The 21310-nt window shown below is 31.1% G+C and overlaps 1 protein-coding gene across 1 annotated transcript in view; it reads right to left on the bottom strand.

Annotated features, from left to right (window-relative positions):
- Positions 1 to 6048: 6048 nt before the first annotated feature.
- The window catches only part of LOC148285623 (adipokinetic hormone/corazonin-related peptide receptor variant I-like), a 128055-nt gene continuing 112793 nt past the window's right edge, over positions 6049 to 21310 (bottom strand). Inside the window, exon 6 of the mRNA XM_088243306.1 lies at positions 6049 to 10209. Within this exon, the coding sequence (XP_088099432.1) occupies positions 9990 to 10209 (220 nt within the window). The 3' untranslated portion in view covers positions 6049 to 9989. The remainder of the gene's footprint in view (positions 10210 to 21310) is intronic.

The raw sequence follows: 21310 nt of genomic DNA on the forward strand, positions 1-21310 counted from the left end.
AGAACTTTGGTTTTTTATTTATTTTTTAATATGGGGCGGAAACATGGACGAAAAGGGCAAAATAACCCAACATGAAAGATGCCTATGAAATGTGGCGCTGGAGGTGTACGCTAAGAATTTTGATGTTTTATTTAAAATAATATATTTTGGTCACCTGGCTAGGAGAGAAGAAGATTGATCGGAGAAGTTGGTTGGGGTCGGCGGCGTAGAGGAAAGAAGAGGACAAAGGAGGTCTCCCATGCGCCGGTCTGACCAGATAAAAACTGTGTGCTGAGACAAGTGGAGGAATGCAATTTCGAGAGTCCGACATGGTGGTCACGATCCTCAGTCATGAGGGACCAACTAGGAAGAAGAGAAATGCGTAGGCTATGATTATTAAATGACAGGCGCTGTGGCGCAGTTGGTTCGACGGCTAACTGTGAAACTGGCGTCGCGGGTTCGATTCCCGCCAGTTGCAAGAAAAAAATCCATGAAAGATTTTTTTCTCAATCGGTCTGGGTGTTGTAGTGTGTTTTTCACTACCTACTTCCATATCCCCCCTATTCCACCTGCTGACAAGCCTCTAAATAAAGGCTTAGCGGGTTATTCCCTAAACAAAAAAAGAGTACTTACATGAGATTTATTTTTACATTTACTAGGTAAGAATAATTTACGATAAAGAGCTATAGAGATTAAACAGCACGCATTTGTTGGGAGTTGTCGGCGTGAAAAAGAGAGCGATCTATTTTGTGTTCATTGTTTTATAAAGTTTTGACAGCGTCCTATGTTGGCTAATCTTGCATTTCGTGCGATGTTCAGGTACACGTTTGAAAAAGTTCAATCGTCAAAAACTTTATCTTAACTTTTTTCAAGCAATACATTATGTTCATTTTTACTTTTTTGTTACAACTGGCCTTAAATGGTTTTAAAAATATTGGATTAAAGATATATTACAAGAATTTCTACGTGTCAAGGCCATACTGGCGAGCGTGTAACGGCGCGGCGCGGGCGCAGTACGCGGCGCCTCGCGCGCCCGCAGGGCCACTATGAACACTACACTTGTTACTATTATGTTCGAGTATGCCGCGCCCGCACCGTGCCGCAAAACGCTCGCCACTATGGCCATACACTAAATGAATGGGACGTAAAGAAAATGAAAACAGAAAATCATGATAAAACGATATAACTACGTGACACATAGAAATGAGAATCTAAAATTGAAAGAAAATTTAACAATGTCTAGTATTTTTTTACACATAATGTGTGTATATTGGTTTTAAATTTATTTATTTATTTGAAATGTCAATATTCATAGCAACCAATTTATTTGTCTTAACCAACATTTGTACATTATACAGGAGATTAAATAAACATTTTACTAAGTATTTTTTTATAATTGAACATTTATTATTTATTTATAATAGTCTCAGGATAATAAAAATGACAATATTATGACTTTATCACCCTTTTTAAAATTAGGAACTATAAAAGCTCATTTAAACATGCACGTGGACAAAATTTTTAATTACTTTTATTTTGACTATAAAGGTGGCCAGACACTTGAGGTAAAAAAAAATATAGAGCATCATAAGAACTGTAAAATAAAGGGAAAATCACGTTCAGTTAAATGTTTATTGTTTTCGAGATATTTATTTTTTATTGTTTTTTTCTCGATTTCGCTTAGCCTTTTGTTACGATCATTGATTTAGTTTGAGTTTTTGAACTTTTTCTTTCTTAATTGTGTTATTTATAGCTTTAAAAAAATTGTATTTTTCCATTTAAAAAGAAATCTTAGTACACATTTGTACCGTCAGGGAAAAACGAATTCAGCCCCACGGGAAATTGGATATTAAAAATACATTATACGCGTGTTAAAAATATTTGTATTTAATTGTACGTCAGAGTTTCTTGAATAACAATGTAATTCGATACTTACTTACTTACTAAAATATATATTTAAAAAATACATATTTATTAGGCCCACATATTAACTTTTGTAATGAAACACCGATTTGTACACCATTTTGTAAAAAGGACCTAAATTATATTGTTATGGTATTTGTTACAATCAATGCAGTGTATAGTTTCCGTAAATTAAGTTTTTTTAAATTTTCATTGATAATAAAAGTAAAAATGGCATTTTTCAATAAAAAGTGATAAAAGCGCCATCTATGAAGAATTAGTTTCATATTTTCGTTTAGAATCACCTTAATGTTCAAACTTTTCTCGCGGCAGGCTCAATCAGATGTTCTGTGGTCAACTAGGCACTTGTCGTTTTCTAGATTATTGATGGATACGATAACACGACTCAGTGGATAGATTGATAACTAAAGTAACTTGTTAGCGATTGCGCTGAGAATACCAAGATCGCATGCACATTCAATGACAGTCCAGTTATTGCGCCGGAGAGAAACAGATTGTACCCACAGTAGCATAATTGCAACATTCACACTAGCACTCAGTGGGTAGCAATAAATTTAATGTAGCAACCTTGTAAATGTGCAATACACCATACACATAGCAAACGTGGCGCAACCAACTATTATTTTATAGTTCTAATAGTGTTGTGGAGGACATCCACCATCATGCCGTAAAGTTGACAGGGCCGAACACCGTTCTGGCCCGCAACGCGTAATCCGATGCAACGTCAGCTCGGACAAGTAATTAAACGTCGTGCATCGAAAGAATATGCACATTTCATCTTGGCATTTCGTGTCGCTTGTTATTGTAAATTCCTTCCGTACAAAATTGTAAGGATGTAACTCGTGTGTATCTACTTAATAAATAACTTCAATTGTAATCCATCTTTCTCATTTAACCTCAAATCGATTCACGCGCACCCATTCATACAGTGTACACCACATTTTTTTTAAACTCCAGTGTTTGGCCACCCTTCATATATTTGGCGTGGCAGTGCGGCGGTTCCGGGTAAGATTCCCGTTGAGATCATATTAATAAATATTTATATTTGCGTACATATGATTTACCCAGCAAGTTAAAAACAACTCACTACTAGAAAATGAGAATCGAGTCATGGTAAAGTGGGACCTCTGATCCGTGAGTCCGAGACACTAGCCACAAGACCACAACCCGGTTCCAAGACAAATAGTATTACTATGCGATGAAGGACTTTTACTTTCGCCTGCAGGAAGAGTGCGGAGGGAGTTCCATGGACTCTCCGCAGCTGTTCAGGTCCCTTCTGTTCACAGAGCGCTGAGTGGGGACTCTTCGACTGCCTCCCTGGAAATAAGAAAATGTAACAAATATGAAGTAGGGAATGTAAACGAATGTTGATGCAAGGTTAATATATCAATTTTAGCGGTGTGTACAAAATATTTTTTTAATTTAAAAATGCTACGTATAAATTTGTATTTTTAAGTTATGCTGTTTGTATGGTAATTTTATTTTTGTTTAAATCTAATAATTATTTATGACTAATAAGTTTTAAGGCTCACTGGTTAGGCATGTCTGAAAAATGAGATTTAAATAAAGAATATCTTTAGAAAGATGGAGAAAATATTGGAAAGTGTGAAAATCTAGGCATTGACATGACTTATGAGCTATAAGTGGATTGATTTAAGTCCATTTACTAGGTTACTTTCGCTATTCTACATAAACAGTGCGATTTCCACATCACCACGAACGAAAGAATTTATATATATTTGGACAAAGCAGGTGTGCTTTCACATTATTTCATACTTCCTCGAGGGCGACATCTGATGACGTTTTGGTGCAGTTTTTGCAAGATCTCCACATTCCCTAATAATATTCCTTTATCTCGGTTGAGATTTATATTAAAAGTTGTTCCATCGACTCTTTAGAAACATGGCTCACTAAAAAGAGTAAAATTCCCTCGAAAGCGTATAGTTAACCATTTCGGAATTTCTAAGGAATTTATCCAGGGTTTCATTACGCCGACAATCTTGTAACATGACAACGCTCGTCCGCACACCTCGCGCGCAACTGAAGAGGCTCTGCGAAACCTGAAGTTTTAACCGATTCCATACCCTCCTTACTCCCCTGATATTGCGCCTTGAGATTTTTTCCCCCTACTAAAGAGATACTTCAAGAATAATCATAGCGCCTCAGACGATGAGGTCAAAACAGCTATCAAGTCCTGGATTCGAGAAAAGTCGGAAGAATTTTTCAGTGACGGAATAAAAAAACTTCTTACGCGTTAGGAGAAATATGTTAAGCTTAACAGTGACTATGTTGAAAAAAAAATGTTATTTTGAAGCTTAAGAATTGTACTTCAATGAATTTTTTGCCTGATCTTGCTATTTGTTTTTGTTTGTGTTGTAGAAGCATGTTTTTATCACTTTTGAGCTTACCCTCGTGCATAGTACATATCTAGGTAATTATTTTTTTATTTATTAATTAATTTATTTTTGTATTACATGTATAGTGTTATGCAAAGTTAAGATTTCTGTGTAACCAGTATTTTTTAATTAGGTAATTAGGTGATTAGGTAAGTAATAAAAAATATTTAAAAAAAATTAACTGCTTAATTGTTAACCCAAACTGCATAAATCATATAAAGATCAGGGAAATATCACATACTACGAATACCGATTAAAATATATGAAATGGATTTAAAATAATTAATTGTATTTTCAAAATCAATACTTTTAATTTATTTATACCCTGAGCTCGGTCACGTGTGTAGATCACGTGTACGAACACACCGATGTAATACGCATTCTCTTTATATGTAGGCGTAATAGGACTATGTTGGAGGATTGTTAAAGCTTTGCTCCTTTATATTATTATTTGAGATTAAGCAAATTAAAAGGGGTCCAGTAATGGGAAAGCACCCATTTTGAAGCAAACCGCTTGTTAAAATATGAATTTTATAAATTTTGTTTATTTTTAAATATTTTATACAGTAAGACAAGGATATTCGAGACTAAATAAATCAGGGACTGAAATTGTACAATAAACTACCAGACAAAACTAAACAAAAGACTTTTCACAAGGCGTAAAAAATCAACAACAGAATATGAAATAAAAATGATATATTATTTTTGTAAAATGAATGTTTGAAATATAAAAGTATCGTCGTAGGTAACCTGTAATTTCACATGTTTTAAATAAATCTTACAAATGTACAAAATTTCTTGCTGAAAATTTTGTTTTACTTTATAAACAATAATTATTGTATTAACTCTGATCTTTCCATTGTAATCGGGGCCCAGATGCCAATACTGGGTACCATGAAATGTTATTGAAAAAAACACATTTCAAATCAAAATTATACGTTGATTCTGCGGGAATCAAACCCGGGCCACGTGGCCATTAATAACTACACATCACGAGGCATTAAGAAAATATGCGATGTCAGAGGAAATTGATGAATAGGTATTTATACATAGTTTTTTTGTCACTCTCTCGCAAATACCTTCCGATATTGTACGAAAAAGACAACTGCACGTCGGACTGTTTATGCCAAACTAAAATGGAGGTAACGTTGTCCCGTTTTCCACAACCCAAAACTTATCCGATTTTTTAAATTATTTATGATTTTTATTCCCCGTACGTCCGTACGGCAAATAAAACGGTGCGCCTTTTTGGATTTTTGGTTGACCCGAGCTCTCATAAGAAACAATTTATCAAATAAACAAAACAACGAAGACACGCTCATTGTAAATATATATATATTTTGTGAAAAAATCACCGCTCCAGTGTCATAATCTAAGGAAAAAATACGGGACTACGTTGTAAGAAGAAAAGTCAGACTGCGGTCTCCTCTTAGGGCAGCAGAAAATAGCTTTGAGTTAAAAATGGTGATACACTCGGGAAACGAACCCAATTTTTTTATGTTTGGCAGAATAACATGCCTCAACTTCGCCCGTGGCAGGAGTACCCTGATAAAATGATGACATAAATATACATTTATTTGATGAACAAACGTTCTGAGTGTTTTTTAGAAAAAAAAAACATTTTATCTCGAAATGATAAAATATAATACCCCTACATAAAAAATAGCTTATTTTAAAAAGAAAAGTAAATGGAATTAAAAACTAAAAAAGGATTGGTGGGAAAGGATAAAATAAAATAAAAACATAAATACAAAAAAGAACAACGTTTATAAAAGTATATACAAAATGTGTTAAAAAATTAAAAATTACTTGTATTAGAGGAACATGTCAGTATATTAAACATTATTTTCTTATTTCACAATCTTAATCATAAATTCCTAACTTATAATTAGATATATTTTGTATTTACATAGATTAAAAAAATATTAGTGTCGGTACGAGTATTCAAATAATATCAAAAGTTGTTTCAATTTGCCTCAGTGCAATGATTCGCAATTGTAAGACACATTTTAGGTGTCAATAAAGAAATTACGCAATTGGATAATTATCATTTTCGAACTTTAAGTAAATAGGCAGAAACATTTAAACTAGCAGACCTTTCAAGATTTATCTATTATTTTATTTAAAAACAAAGTGTTTTATATTTTTATGTAGCATTTGGAAAGGGTTCGAAAGGTTAAAATAAGAATTTGTATCACATAATACGTACCATTCTGATTAAGAAAATTAATTTCTAAAGTAAATAATTTTAAGTTTTTCCACTATTTTACTCCTTAAGATAATATTTTTTCCACCCTATTTTTAAGTTCTAAACTAAATATGTTTTACACGAATTTAGTTTTATGATCGTTGCTATTGTACTTGTAAAAAATTGAATACTAAACATACGAGTTTTATATTAAAATGTTGTTTTTTCCTCAAGAAGTTATTCCTTTTTTAATATTTGATAGAAAATAACAAAGTTTTGTGGAATGAGGAATTTGTTTGAGATAAAATAAAATATGTCTCTGGCCAGAATTAAAACGACTAAAAGTAATCAAACATATTGTAGGCACCAATCTAATATTATAATTTTATTATTATATAATTACGAAAGTATTTTACTCAGTAATTAAGCATATTATATAGGCAATAATTTTGGTACTTATTTCACAGCCTTCTTAGATTTTTTTAAACTATCGTCATAAAAATATTTCGATACTAACCCGTTGATGAGGAACTACAGCTCTGCGGGAAATTGGATACAAAAAAGTTTTCATGCGCGCGGTAAAAATTAGAGCTTTAAATTGTACTGCAAAATTTCTTAAAAATGTACGAAAAAGATAACAATAAATATTTTAATAAAAACGCACTACATTGAATGACGTTACTGGTTCATATGAACCATCCAATGATATAAGAGCTTTGAAGGATATCCGGTTTGGTCACCGTAAACGAACCATTCGGAAGAATCGCCATAGAACAACCTCTGACGTCACTCGCGGAGTTATTTCAGAAATACAAAACTTTAAAAAATCATAGCGCTGATAATACGAAATGTAAAAAAATTGGCTTAGTTTAATATTCCATTAACAAATACAAAAAGAAAAAGAAAAAAAGACACTGAACTTCCTTATTGTTAAAACATACTTGATTTCTTGTGTTAAATTTCCACGTGTCTATAAAATACTAAAATAAACCAATTGAGTAACCGAAAAAAAGTTTAAATCGAATATTTTTTGGGAAACTTGTAGCACCAAATGTAATTAATTCTTTTAGATGTATTCGTAATTTTAATCTTTAAATTGAATTATAATTAAAGCTAAAATAGACTGAAATATTTTTAGAAACCGATTCATCAAAAATCAAAGCACCAGCAACTAGAAATGAGAAAAGGAAAATTTTTATTTTTGCCCAAAAGAAATGAAAGTTCCAGAAAAATAAGTGCAAAAAATGGTTCGCTGAAAATCAAACTGGCTGAAGCTGGAAAAATGGTTTAAATTTGTAAAAATAACATTTCTCTCTCTCTTCTATAAGTGCTTATCCAATAGTCGATTACTCTTTCCTACAATTTTTATAGTGTTATAGTTACAATACTATTGAGCTTATTAGTCGAGCGAGAATTTTATTATAATAATCGAATAATTCGATTTTATCCATATCCAAATGATTGAATAATAACCCGCTATTGAAACAATTGCATTTTTAAACGTGAATAAAAATCCTAACGGACTAAAAACTTCACTTATTATTTTTTGACCAGTAATTTAAGAGGGTCAAAATAGTGTTTAAACATAATATTTAAAAAAATTACTTATTTTCTGGAGCACATATGATAAAAATAGGCAAAAAAAGTTTGTTTTGGAGAAAAGTTTACGGATCTCAGAAAAGTTTACGATTATTTCAATAGTCGAATAACTATTTGGGCCATAAGTGATTAGAAATCGATCGATCAGATATGATCATAACCGTTTATGATTTATTCCGTCGTATCCATCAATCAGTCATGAGATTGCTACTTATAATGTTCATGGATCATCTGATATGGAAGAACAAAAAGAGAAGTCGACTGCCGCATACACCAAGCAAGGCTTGCGTTTAACAAAAAAATCAAAGATTTATGAGTCAAATAATATCAATCTAAAACTCAGAAAGCAACTTGAAAAGACATGTGTATGGAACATATTGATGTACGGTTGTGAGACATGGTGCCTTACCGAAAGAGATAAAAAGGACCAGAGGCCTTCGAGATGTGGTGCTACAGAAAAATATTAGGAATTTGATGGAGAGACCACATCACTAATGACGAGGTTCTCAACAGAATCGAAGAAGGTAGGCACCTAATCAAAACCATCTCAGAGAGTCGAGCCCGATGGATCGGCCACATTATGCGCCATAAGGATCTCCTGCATGACACCATAGAGGGAATGGCTGAGGGGACAAATTATAGAGGGCGCCCCCGACGGGAATATTTGGAGCAAGTGTGCGAAGATTTTAACTGCGCCTCATATGTCGAGCTGAAGAGGGCTGCACAAAATAGAGATCAATGGAGGACGAGATGCAGGACTTTGCTACAAACCAATCCCGAGGATAGAGACTGCAAAAGAAGAAATGTTCATGATTTATACTGAATTTCGCAAGTGGATTTTGTTACGTGCCTAAATCTGAGTAGTGTTAAGAGAAGGGAATTTGGACTGTGCACATTTCTCATCATCATCCAACTTTTATCTACACCTGATGGTGCTTAGGGCATCGCATCAAAATAAATGTAGTGTATCGTGATCTTCGATTAGAGAAAGGCAAGGTAATTAGTCTTACGTTTCAGATACCAGACCACGGACAGTGAAATATTGCTATGCAAAACGACCTTATGTTTAATGTTTCATGTCGACCTTCCCAGGAATCAAACCCAGGGTCTTAAGCAAACACGCTAACCACCATATTACGAAGCGGACTTTTCTCCACCTAATTTTTTTTTCAGGAAGTTAACACAGTTATCTTTTATTGTCTACAAAATTAAACTGAATTTTCTTTACGGAAAATTGAATATTTTTGTAAAACATATTTTTAGAAATGTTCAATTACAGGTTTTCGACCATATGCTTCAAATTTTCATACAAATATACACATTTTTGTATTGAAATTACCATTTTACTTTAAAGACAATTAAATTTTATGCATTATCACGCTTGCATCTCTAGTGCATAACACATTAAATAATTATAGGAGAACTGTAACGCAATTTATAAAATTAAATAGTCCCTTATACTAATATAATAACTAATTAGGTAAAATAATTTTCAATAACCAGACCTGTTGAGATGATTTATTGTAATTACTTTCATTACATTAATACAATTAAATTAAGCATTTCCATTGAAAATTAAAAAAAAAAACTTATTTGTTCATGTACGAGTAGTTTTCACATATAATTGACTACAAATAGCCATACATAACAAATTGTGATTATTATACTAAACTTGTATGTATTGTTTGTATACGATAAAAAAATAAAATAAAATGAATACACTAAAGATAACTATGTTCACTTCCCGTTGGCATTGTGAGAGTGGCAGAGCCCTGAGAACGCTAAGTGTTAGAGGATAATTATAGGTCTGATGATCAGTTATGGGCTTTATAATTTGTAATGGGCTGTTTATTTACGAATTTGTTTAGATTATTATTAATATATACTATTATTGTATTTCAAAGTTATTCTACGGTCCGTAGGGAAATGGAGAGTGACGTCATGCGCGAGTCGCTGTACGTAGCGCGCGTGGGTTTGGGTGCGCGCGTTACCTGCGCACGCGCCCGCACGTTGAACGCGCCGTACACTAGGGGGTTCATGCACGAGTTCGTGCACGCGAACAGGAACAGGCCCCGCTGCACGCGGTGGTCAACTTGCAGAGCCGATTGGCGGTCAATCCAAAACCTGCAACGAAAAACTTTGGTTAGTTAAGCAAAAGACGATATTTTTTTAAATAACAAGTACCAATTAAAAAAAAAACACATTTAGATGCTGATTAATAATCCATTAAAAATAACTGCATATTTTTTATTTTGATTCCCTGACATAAAGCCGCGTAGTTTTCGATATAAAATTTCACTATAAAATACTAAAATGTATGTAGAGTAAATACCAACCTCCTTAACAAATAAAATACAAATGCATGTCGGATAGAGAAGAGAATATCCAGACATTGGAACATATTCAAACTGCCTTTATTTTCAAGTAATGCAACATACCACACACCTTTGGATCTCATGTGTCGGATGATACTCTCTCAAGTGTCAAATGATACTCTCTCAATACTCAAAAAAGCACACATTTACTTATTTTATATTGTACAAGAATTTATTCGTTTTTTTTAAATGTGTTATTTTGTATGGAGAAATTTCATTTTTTTTGCACCACAACAGGCTAGGATGCCCAAGTACAGTGGTGAATTACATTACAGAACAACCAGGCTTGAGAAAAATCACATTTTTAATTTTTGTGTTCTCACCGGGAATCGAACCCGGAACCTTCCGTGCGTGAGTCAAGCGTCTTGACCACTACACCACGGAGGCCGCCAAATGTGCAATCCTATAATTGAAGCTAGCATGACAAATTATATCGACTGATATCTAAGAAATGTATGTTTTTAAGCATGTGTCTTTGTTGAATTAATTTTTGAAATCAAATGATTTAGGCCTAATACATTGACATATTGATACTCAAACAAGCACACTTGTATAACTTATTTTATATTGTACAAATTTTTATTTTTATTTTTTTAAACTTGCAATTCTGTAATTGAAGATTGCATGAGAAATTATATCGACTAATATCTAAGAATTGTATTTCATTTAAATTATTTATTGACAATTCTTGATGGAATTCCATTGTTATGATGTAATAACTAATATTTACATATCAGTTATTAAATTAAAAAAATACTTAGTACATTTCCACTTATTTATTTTGACCCTTATTTTTTAAATGTACTTTTTTTTTATATAACATACATCCAAATAGTCAAGGAGTGGAAGAAGTAAGCTCTGGACTACTGTTTGCTTGACATTAATTTTTTAAGTGAGTACAAACTGCTATAAAGTTTACGACTAACTTCGTTAACCTGATCGTGCCACCCTAAATGCTTATGAATGATAATACTTAAGTTTTTGACTGAAGTCATGAATGGGATTTCTGTACCATCTATTTTGAAAAGAGGAAGTGTGGAAAAATTCACTTTTGAATACATTTTTTTACTACCAACAGGTACGATTTGGATTTTTGTTGGATTTATGAGAAGTCCATGTTTTTTTGTCCATAAAGAGAAATGCTCCAGTGCAAGTGAAATTACTTTATGTGTTTCAACAATGTCAATGGGTTCGAAATGAAAATACAATTGAAAATCATCGGCATATAAATGGTACGAACGAGGCAGGTTTTTTGTTGTTGGATTGATAAAAAGGGAAAATAAAAGTGGAGAAAGTGGCACACCAGCGGTAAGATCAATCCAATCTGAAAAGACATTTGCCATTTTAACGCATTGTCGACGGCCACGTATACGTTGAAAACCAATTTATTTAAAAAAAATAAAAATATATTTAACCTTTTTGTACATAATGTTCATTTTGATGGGCTTATTGCCAAATGGCAATTTCTTCCAACCAACCAATAAAATAACAGTTTTATTTTTATTATTCAAGTTAAAAAACATTCAATAGAAAATAAATGTTAAAAAAGCTTAATATATTTAAAAATAAAAGTAACAATGTTTAATTATGTTCAAATGCTTGCAGACTGGGTGGATTTCCTCCCTAGGGAGTTGTTCATATTTAAATTTATAAAATGTTTTTCCTCTCTGTTGAAATAAATTTAAATAAAAATAAATGTATTTGTGTATAAATTACCTTAAATCAATAACATTACTCAATAGGAAAAGGGAAATAAGAGGGAAGAGGAAAGAAGTAGAGATTAAGGAAGTGAAAGGAGATGTTTTACAAACGTGATTTAAACAGAGATAATGTAGTAACATCTTTGATGCTGGATGGGAGATGATTCCACAGTCATGGAAACTATATGAGTAAGCGAAGAAAGAGAAATTTTGGATGGGTATTAAGAGAGTGCTTTGAGAATTAGAACGAAGAGGTAAACCACGAACTGATAAGCGTTGAAATTTTTCACGCAGGTATATAGGAGCGTTAGGACTTACATTGAACAGAAGTGAAAGGGAGTGATAGTCTCTCCGCTGTCTAATTTATCGCGGATGGAGATAGATTTAAGGACTTAAATCTAGCGAGAAGCAGGTCAAAATCAACAGAGTTAAAAGCACTACTAAAATCAAGTAGGACCAAAAGCGTTAGACGTTTATCATTCATTGCTTGTCTAATATCGTCAGTTATTTTTAACTAAGACGGTAGTAGTGCTGTGTCCAGCCCGAAAACCAGATTGCAGAGTATCACGTTGATTATGGAGTGTCAGATAACAATTCATTTGTTTGTAAGCTATTCGTTCAATAACTTTGGAAAAGATAGGCAAAATGGAGATGGGTCTTTAATATTTTTAGGATGCCGAGGAGCCGTTTTTAAGAAGTGGAATAACAAAAGCAAATTTCCATTGGGTTGGAAAGTAATCAAATGCGAGGGAAAAAATAATAATATGAGTAATAATAGATAAAGTAAATGCAGAAAGTTCCAAGAACGTGCGGAAGATAGATTATCAAGTGATTCTTTAATGTGTGTTCTTTACGCATTCCGACATAGCTGGTTGCAACGATTTCTGAGTGTTCGAACCTTTTCCCAGCCAAGGACAGAATTGATTGATTTGAGTTTGGATTTGGCATGGTCACGTTTTTACATCAATATTTAAATGTCATTGGTAAGCCAAGAACTACGAGTACTTCTATCAAATTTTTAAAACATCAGTGCAGTACACGTAAACGTATCCTATATTTTCTTTCTCCATAATAAACACGAAATTCTTTATAAATGTTATTAATCAATAGTGACCAACCGAATCAATATTTTCAGCCGAAACGAAATCGAATTTCGGCTTCTATTCCAATTTCAGCTGAAACCGAAACTTATGAAACGTAAAGGAATAACAAAAATAAAATTATGAAAGGTCTTATAACTTACGAGAGCGAGTCAAGAGCCATACGATCCGAGTACAGCCTAATGTAATCTGACACATCTCGACCTCGGCTTCGGGCAATTTTCAAACCAAACCGAAACTCGTTTTACTTGCCGAAACCGAAACTTTGATCAATCACTATTAATTAACACTAGTAACGGATGGTGTTCAAAACGAGGGAATACGCATCATGGCACAAAGCGTAACCTTACATAATGTCTTTCTCAGAAATGTAATTAATTCCACGTGTGATCCCTAATTTGAAACCATTAACTTTGATGTTTCAAGAACCAACTGGTAGAAGTAATAATTCTAGTCAAAGACATGTCTGTTGTTTGGTGAAAATACTTTTTTTTAAGAGTAATAAAATATATTAGAAATAAACATAAATCTACTTAACTTGTAGGTATTATAAACACACCTGAACTTTTGACACTTATTAATTTTAAAGTACTGATGAGAGTGACAAGGCGTGTTCAACTGTATAATTGCAACAATCATATCAAAATATATTCTTGTCATTATGCATTTAATTGGCTACACGCGCTGGGCAATAAATATTCAGATTTAGGTTTTTTTTTAATGAAATATCATATTTTTTTGTTTGTTTCTATTTTCTTTCCTTTAATATATTTTGTAATTTTAGGTTTATATAATATTTCGTCAATTTTTCATTTTTATTTTAACAGAATGTACCTTTCATTTTTATTTACTATTGTTATTACATTACTCATTCTGTATTATAAATACATTATATTGTGTTTTTTTTTTAATTTGAGTTTAAAATTTAAGTGTATTTTATATTATCTAGTGTTAATTTATTTAATTTGTGCACTTTACTCCATAGTAATACCAATGTTTATATAAATACATGTATATTTCGTATAAAAAATAATTTCTCATGTATAATCGAAATTGTATAACTTCAAATGACTAAATAACAATAACAGTGTAAGTCACTCTCCAAGCACAAGAGCTAGTCTCTTTTTTGGAATGCTACAGTTGTAAGATTAACTAAATATATCAAATATATATTTAAAGCATAAATAAAGATTTCAGCTCTTTAAATTCACAAACACCAACAGATAAAAGAGGTGAAGGAATATAGATGTTCAAATATGGCAGAACAGTAAATGTTACACATTGTGTAAAGTGGCCACTTAAACCAGCCAACGATAGGTCATAAGCCCTGTAGATGCCTAGATTTCTATATTACCTTCTCTAAAATGTTCTTCATCTCTGTTGTAAAATGTTAAATGTATAAAAGTAGATTGTAAATAGAAAAAAAAACATGTGTCTTTTCATGAAAAAAAAGAATGTATTAATTAATTTTAAAAAAATGTAAATATGTACATAAAAGTTACACCGTTTTATATAGAAAAAATAAAATTATTACATTTATATATACAAATATAAGATAATTTAGTGTTTGGCTTTGTTATATTTTGCAACAAAAAAGAATTTAAATCGGCAGTTGCGTACTAAGCGACGTTTACAGAATACCTCATGGCCAAAACTATTCATTTGGGAGTAGTTTAGTCGGATTTAGTTTGATGCGCGTATGCTGTTTCTGGACTATTCTTATTTTATGGATCTGTACTGCGGAACCTAATTACATGCTTATCTTCATTAAATATTTCTTTTTAAAATGACAGATTTCTACTTTTAAGAACAGATCACAGTTTTTTGTAAAGCGCTGAAGTCGTACATTCCTACGAGAGACAATGGAAACACGGAAACTCTCTAAATAACATATTTATGACAAAAAGTCCCTTGTCTTTTTAAGTGTTTGTACTGGCACGCGCCACTTTAAATAAATTGTATTAAATTCTTAGATGTAATGAAAAATACCAAGAATTTACCCAGCCCCTTTAAAGGTCAATATGTCAACTGGTACACCATGTAAATTCTCCGCAATTCCCACCCTTGTCGCCATTATTTGACAGCTCGTTTGTAATTTCCCGCGCGTTTTCTCCGCTGTCATGGCCGCTTAGAGTTGCCATCATTAATGCTGTGTGGCCATCATTATAACTGACAGAGACCGGTAACGACTTCTGTCGATGGCTATCTTGGAGAAAAAACTTATTTTGAAGGACAAAGGCCGTTGAAACGACTTTGATTCTAGTAAGTTTGAATTAAGGGAATATAGTACCAAAGCTTTTTGCCTGCATAGTACCCAGTGTTTGTTACCGAACTTGCTTAAAAAGGTTCCAGGGGTGCTATTATAAATCTTTTTGTGGGAGTATAGAAGATTTCCAGTTTAGAATTTGTATTTTTTACGTACGACTTTTGCTTTCCTTTTGTAAACCCTGTAACATCGGTATGAGCGAGATGACATATTGACTTATTAAAAAAAAAACAAATGGTTGATTACTTCTGCAGAGCGCAGAGATAGCTACACCCTTCGCACTCTTGTTTTCATCTCTACAGAAGTAAGCAACCATTTGGTTTTTAATTATTATTATTTTTTAATTTTGAAAGGCTTCTATTTTAATATGCCAATATAGCTCATACCGATCATCGTGGTTTTTAATGTGACAGGGTTTACCATACACGCTGTATGGCCACAATGATGATTAAACGTCAAAATGCGTCAACTAAATATTATACGTATGTGTGAAACCAAACATTTTTAAGACGATTTTCATTTAGAACATTATTGGGATCTTGAGCATTACCCAAAACAATGAATTAGGTTGAATTGACCAAATTGAATTAGTTTATTTCCGTTTTGAAAACGTTATTGGCGTTAAATTATCAGTGTGAGATGAATGAAATGAATGAGTGAAAAAAAAAAAAAAATTGAGACGAATAAGTCACTCAGATACCAACATAATATTGAAATTCCTAAATTCCACACAGGGCATGGTCAAAATAGATTTGTCTTCAAAGGTGTAAAAAATTATAACAATCTTCCTAATGAACTAAAAACTATTAAAAATAATATGTCAATAAATAAATTTAAAGTAAATCTAAAGAAATTTTTTGAATACGTGTAAAAACTACATTAAATTTTAATTAGTATGAATGTATTATTGTTTAATGTTTTTATTTGATATATCCTATGTTTTTATTTTTTTCTCATGTACTCGTATTGAAAATTATATAAACTCTTATAATAAACAATAAACAACTACAACAGTGTAAGTCACTCTCCAAGCACAAGAGTTAGTCTCTTTTTGGAGAGTTACAGTAATAACATTTACTAGATGTGTAAAAATAGATATGAATAGAATTTAAAAAAAACATGTACCTTTCATGAAATTTATTAATAAAATTTTAAAAAAAAGATCTTCTCTACCTCCTCAAAAGATTTATAAAAGCACCCCTCTCCTAACCAGTGAAATGACCGTTCTCCGAATTTCCATCTTAGAACAGGCTGAGCCATGTTAGATGTAGACTATCCTAACCAGAGGACCCTCCGTTTTTCCTGCGATGCTCATTTTCTAATTCACTTGTTTAATTTGTCGGCCTCGTGGTGTAATGGTCAGCACGTTTACTTACCATTTAAGAGGTCTTGGGTTCAATTTCCGACATGGTTGAAATAAAATATTTATTTAAAAGGGTGTTTTCATAAAATAATATTTCATAGTCCCTGAACTGGTGCCTAAAGCGTAAGACTGATCATCTTACCTTCATGTAACAAAAAAAATATGATCAAGAAACACGGCGATTGGTGTACTAATGCAGTGCCCTATGCACCATTAGGTTCGGAAAGGGAATGACGATGATTATGATGTTTTATATGGATTCCCTGGTATTAAATATGTATACCTATTTATGCAATTTTTTTTTTTTTTTTTTAAATTTACAAATTACTTCGGAGAACGAACGTTAAATTACGTAATTCCAAGATTGTTCAATAATCTCCCGGAAACCATTACAACAAAAAATATTTATATGAAAAAACAGACCCAGGACTTTAACAGAAATGTTTATTATTAAATGTATTATAATATTGACGGTGGGAAGGAAAAAATACCTAGTGGAATGTAGCAATTTTACAAAAGAGCCAATTATTATTAATTAAAAAAAAAAACTCTTATTTTAAATTATTTAGGAACCATGCTAAAATAATACGTTTGCATGAGATTTTTTTATTAATGAAAAAAAAAAACAAAACTACTTTAATTGGCTCTTATTTGCTACTTGCTGCTTGGAAAAAATAATTCAATTCTAAAAAAAAAAAATATTAAATAAAAAGTACATAATATGGAGAAGACATTGTATAGCTCCAACTCTACTTTCCTCCCGTCTCTCTCTTCTTCCATGAACATTTATATTTCTTAGTGAAAATTCACGACCAACAATAATTAATTAGATGCAGGTAGTAGATGTACATATAAATATGTATAAATTAATAGTTGAAATTAAAAGTTAAAATTGAAATGGAAAATTAAAATTTAAATTAAAAGTTTAAATTAAAAGTTAAAATTAAAAGTTAAAATTAAGAATTAAAATTAAAAAGTTAAAACTTAAAGATAAAAATTAAAAGTCAAAATTAAAAGTTAAATGTTAAGCAGGAGATAAATTTAAAATGTCTTTAACAGATCTGATAAAAATATGGAATTTACAGTGTAATATGTCGAAGTCGAAGAAGTTATAGGTAATCTGTATTCTTCGAAGAGTGCTGTTTTTCATATAATTAGTCATTGAGTTAGGAATATCGAAGAGTACAAATTAACGAATTCTACGGACAGGGTATCGTTATGAAATGCTTCTAACAATTTCTGGGCTATCAATTAGGTTATTAACAATTTTGTAGAGAAAGCTCATATCCAACATGGTACGCCGAGTTGCGAGATTTTGAACCTTATGAAAATCAGCGGACTCAGTTCTACTTGAAAATAAAACATTAATTTTTAAATATAATTGTCTAAGAAAATAGGTTTGAATATGTTCAACACGATTTTTGTAAGTATTGTATTGAGGATTCCAAATTGGAAAACCAAAGTCTAGGACACTTCGTACATTGACATAAAAAAGTTTTCTTAATGCGTCAGTTCTTGTGAAAGGTTTGATTGATCATATGACAAACCCTTACATTTCGTAAGCTTTTTCTACAGTATTTTCTATATGTTTGTTAAATGTAAGTTTACTATCAAGTACAACACCAAGGTCATGGACTTCCGTAGAAGAATTTATAGTTAACTCTTAAAATATAATGAATAAACGCTGTTCTGCACCACTGAAATATAAAAAACACTAATTTCTGATTACCTGTATTTATTGTCAGATTTTTAAACTTTACGTTTAATTCGAAAAATATAATATAAGGATACTAATATTACGTACAATTGTACCATTCGCATAAGGTTTACTATTTAAACACGACATTTTGGATTACATACAAAAAAGACGCATGTAAAGATTAAGTTTTGACAGTCATTGTAAATAGTTTGCAATTTTCTAAAAAGGTCGGTTACTTTATTGAAAATACATACAGGGTAAACACTTTTATTTTTAGTTTTGTTGCATTTTTACATGCTTTTACGTAACCAGTTTTAACTGTCGCGAAGCTCATTTCAAGCTTTAAAAAAGTTCCTCATTTTATTATTCCTTGTTATACCTACTTAATATTATCTCTTTAAATGAAATAAATTTAAATAAAATGTTTATCTAAAATTTACTTTTGAAGCGCTAACTTTGTGGTTGTACATTATAGTAAAAATTTTAACTTTGTTTTTAACAACTTATTTTATATTTTATTACTGACCGGTTTTAAACCCATATGGTTAGATTTAATATTTAGTATACTGTTAAAATTCTAAAATAGGATAATATTATTTACCAAATTAAACCTTGATAGGATGCTTGTGTTGCTCCAAAACCGGGCGGTAGTGAAAAAAAATAAGTGTTCAAAATAGAAGTTGTTTTATTTTAATTTGAATTGAAATATTAATCTTTTTTAAAAATATATATTTGATAGATCCTGAATCCTAAACGAGTGTTTTCGACTCGATGGATACTTTCAGGTAATAATCCCAAAGAAGATGTCTGGTGGGATTTAATGGAGACAGATTCGCATCTTAGTTGACGCGTTTGAATGCTTGGAATTCCGGGTTTGATTCCTGGCAGACTCGACATTAAATATTGGTTGAAATGATGCTGACGATCTACGAGAAACAATTATTAACACTCTTATTATGAGCCATATAAAGGCGAAAAACAAGAAATGTATTTTTTACTTGTATTGCAGAAAAAAACAAACATTATTTTAAAAGGTTTTTCATGCTTATGTTTTTATTCGCATTTGGTTTGTTTTAAAGTTCGAGATTAGCAATTAGCAAAAATTGACAAATCTGCTTTCCTTCCATACTTTTACTTTTATCTGCTTTTTATATATTTTGATATTTTTATGTTTCTTTCATTACGTATTTTTGTATTATTTAATTTAGCACTCAATCTTATTTGGCATATTATTTATTACTTCTATTTCTTACCACAGTGTAGAGTAAGTCTAAATAAACCATATCTCAATTATCATTTCAAATATGTTTGTATGTATATTTTCTTTTTCTATTGATTTCAATGATACTATTATTTTTTTTTCAATACTACTATATTTTACTATTATACTTTTATTTGGTTGATTTCAATGATACTGTTATTTTGTATATTTGATTATATATGAATCTAAATTTGTATAATTTATAATTTACATTTTAATATTTGTCTGAGTATCTTTTTTAAATTGTGTTCTTTGGAATTTTGTTATTTATTACTCACGCCCGTTTTTCTGGATTTTTATTTGCATCACATGTCATTATATTTGAGTCTAATTAATTTTACTATGTTTTTTTTATTGTTATATATTATAGCTTGACACGGGCGCAGCCTAAAAAGTCTTAATAAGTTTACTTATATTTAAATGAGTGTAATTTTGAATGAATAAATAAATAAATGGTGAACAAAATAACACCCTAAAGTAAGTCATTACTTGTGGTAAGTCATTACTTTGAGTAACAATTGATATTTGATTTTATTCCCAAAGGCACCTTGGCTGATTTTTATAAAACACCGTATTTTTGTTTCCAATGTCAACCCCGTTTCTGAGGAGAAATGTTGTTAAGGGAATTCTCAAAATCAATCGTAGAATACGAAACCATACTTCAGAAATTATTCTTCACAAAATATTAATTATATAAATTGTATTAAGCTTTTCAAAAGCTTTCGAATGAATGTGCTCCTACAAATAAATATAATTTTTGAATTTATAGCTTTATAAAGTTTTTTTTTTTTTCAATTTTATTTTTATTTTTTATTTTGTTAAATATGGTAATTCAACAAAGATACATACATACTAGAAACATACAATTTGAAGTTATTCGTTGATGGAATTTCACATGCATTTACATCTTGAATAGGGAAATATCACATACTACGATTCCCGATAAAAATGTATAAAATGGATTAAAAATAATTAAATGTATTTTCAAAATCAATATGGATATTGTAAAAAAATGTTTTGATTCATAAAAGTAAAAAATAAATTCATTGAAAATATGTTTAAAACGCGACGTGTTTGGCTAAGATTCATACAGTTATTCTACACAAATTTCAATAGCAGGAACAAATAAACATGAATCGTGACGTATTAGGGGCGTGGCCAATGGAAACACCGTTTTTGCGGGAATTACAAATTTCAAATTTAAAAGTGTTTTTTATGCTACTGATAATTAGCAAAAAAATATTTTTTTACTGGACAGTATTTCATAGACCTTTCTTATTTTAAAAATGTAAAAAAAACGTGATATTTCCCTATTATAGAATAATACAAAATACATGGAATTACATTTGTCGTTTTTTTTTAAAATATATATTTTAAATTTCTTATACAGTATACAATGCAATGAAAAATAAGTTGTACGTGAGTACTTATTAACCTAAATTTATTCCTAAGAGATTATTT

The sequence above is a fragment of the Micrasema longulum genome, unplaced genomic scaffold, assembly GCF_059751315.1.
Source record: "Micrasema longulum isolate JH-2025_06_02 unplaced genomic scaffold, ASM5975131v1 h1tg000020l, whole genome shotgun sequence".
In the NCBI taxonomy this organism is placed as follows: Eukaryota; Metazoa; Arthropoda; class Insecta; order Trichoptera; family Brachycentridae; genus Micrasema; species Micrasema longulum.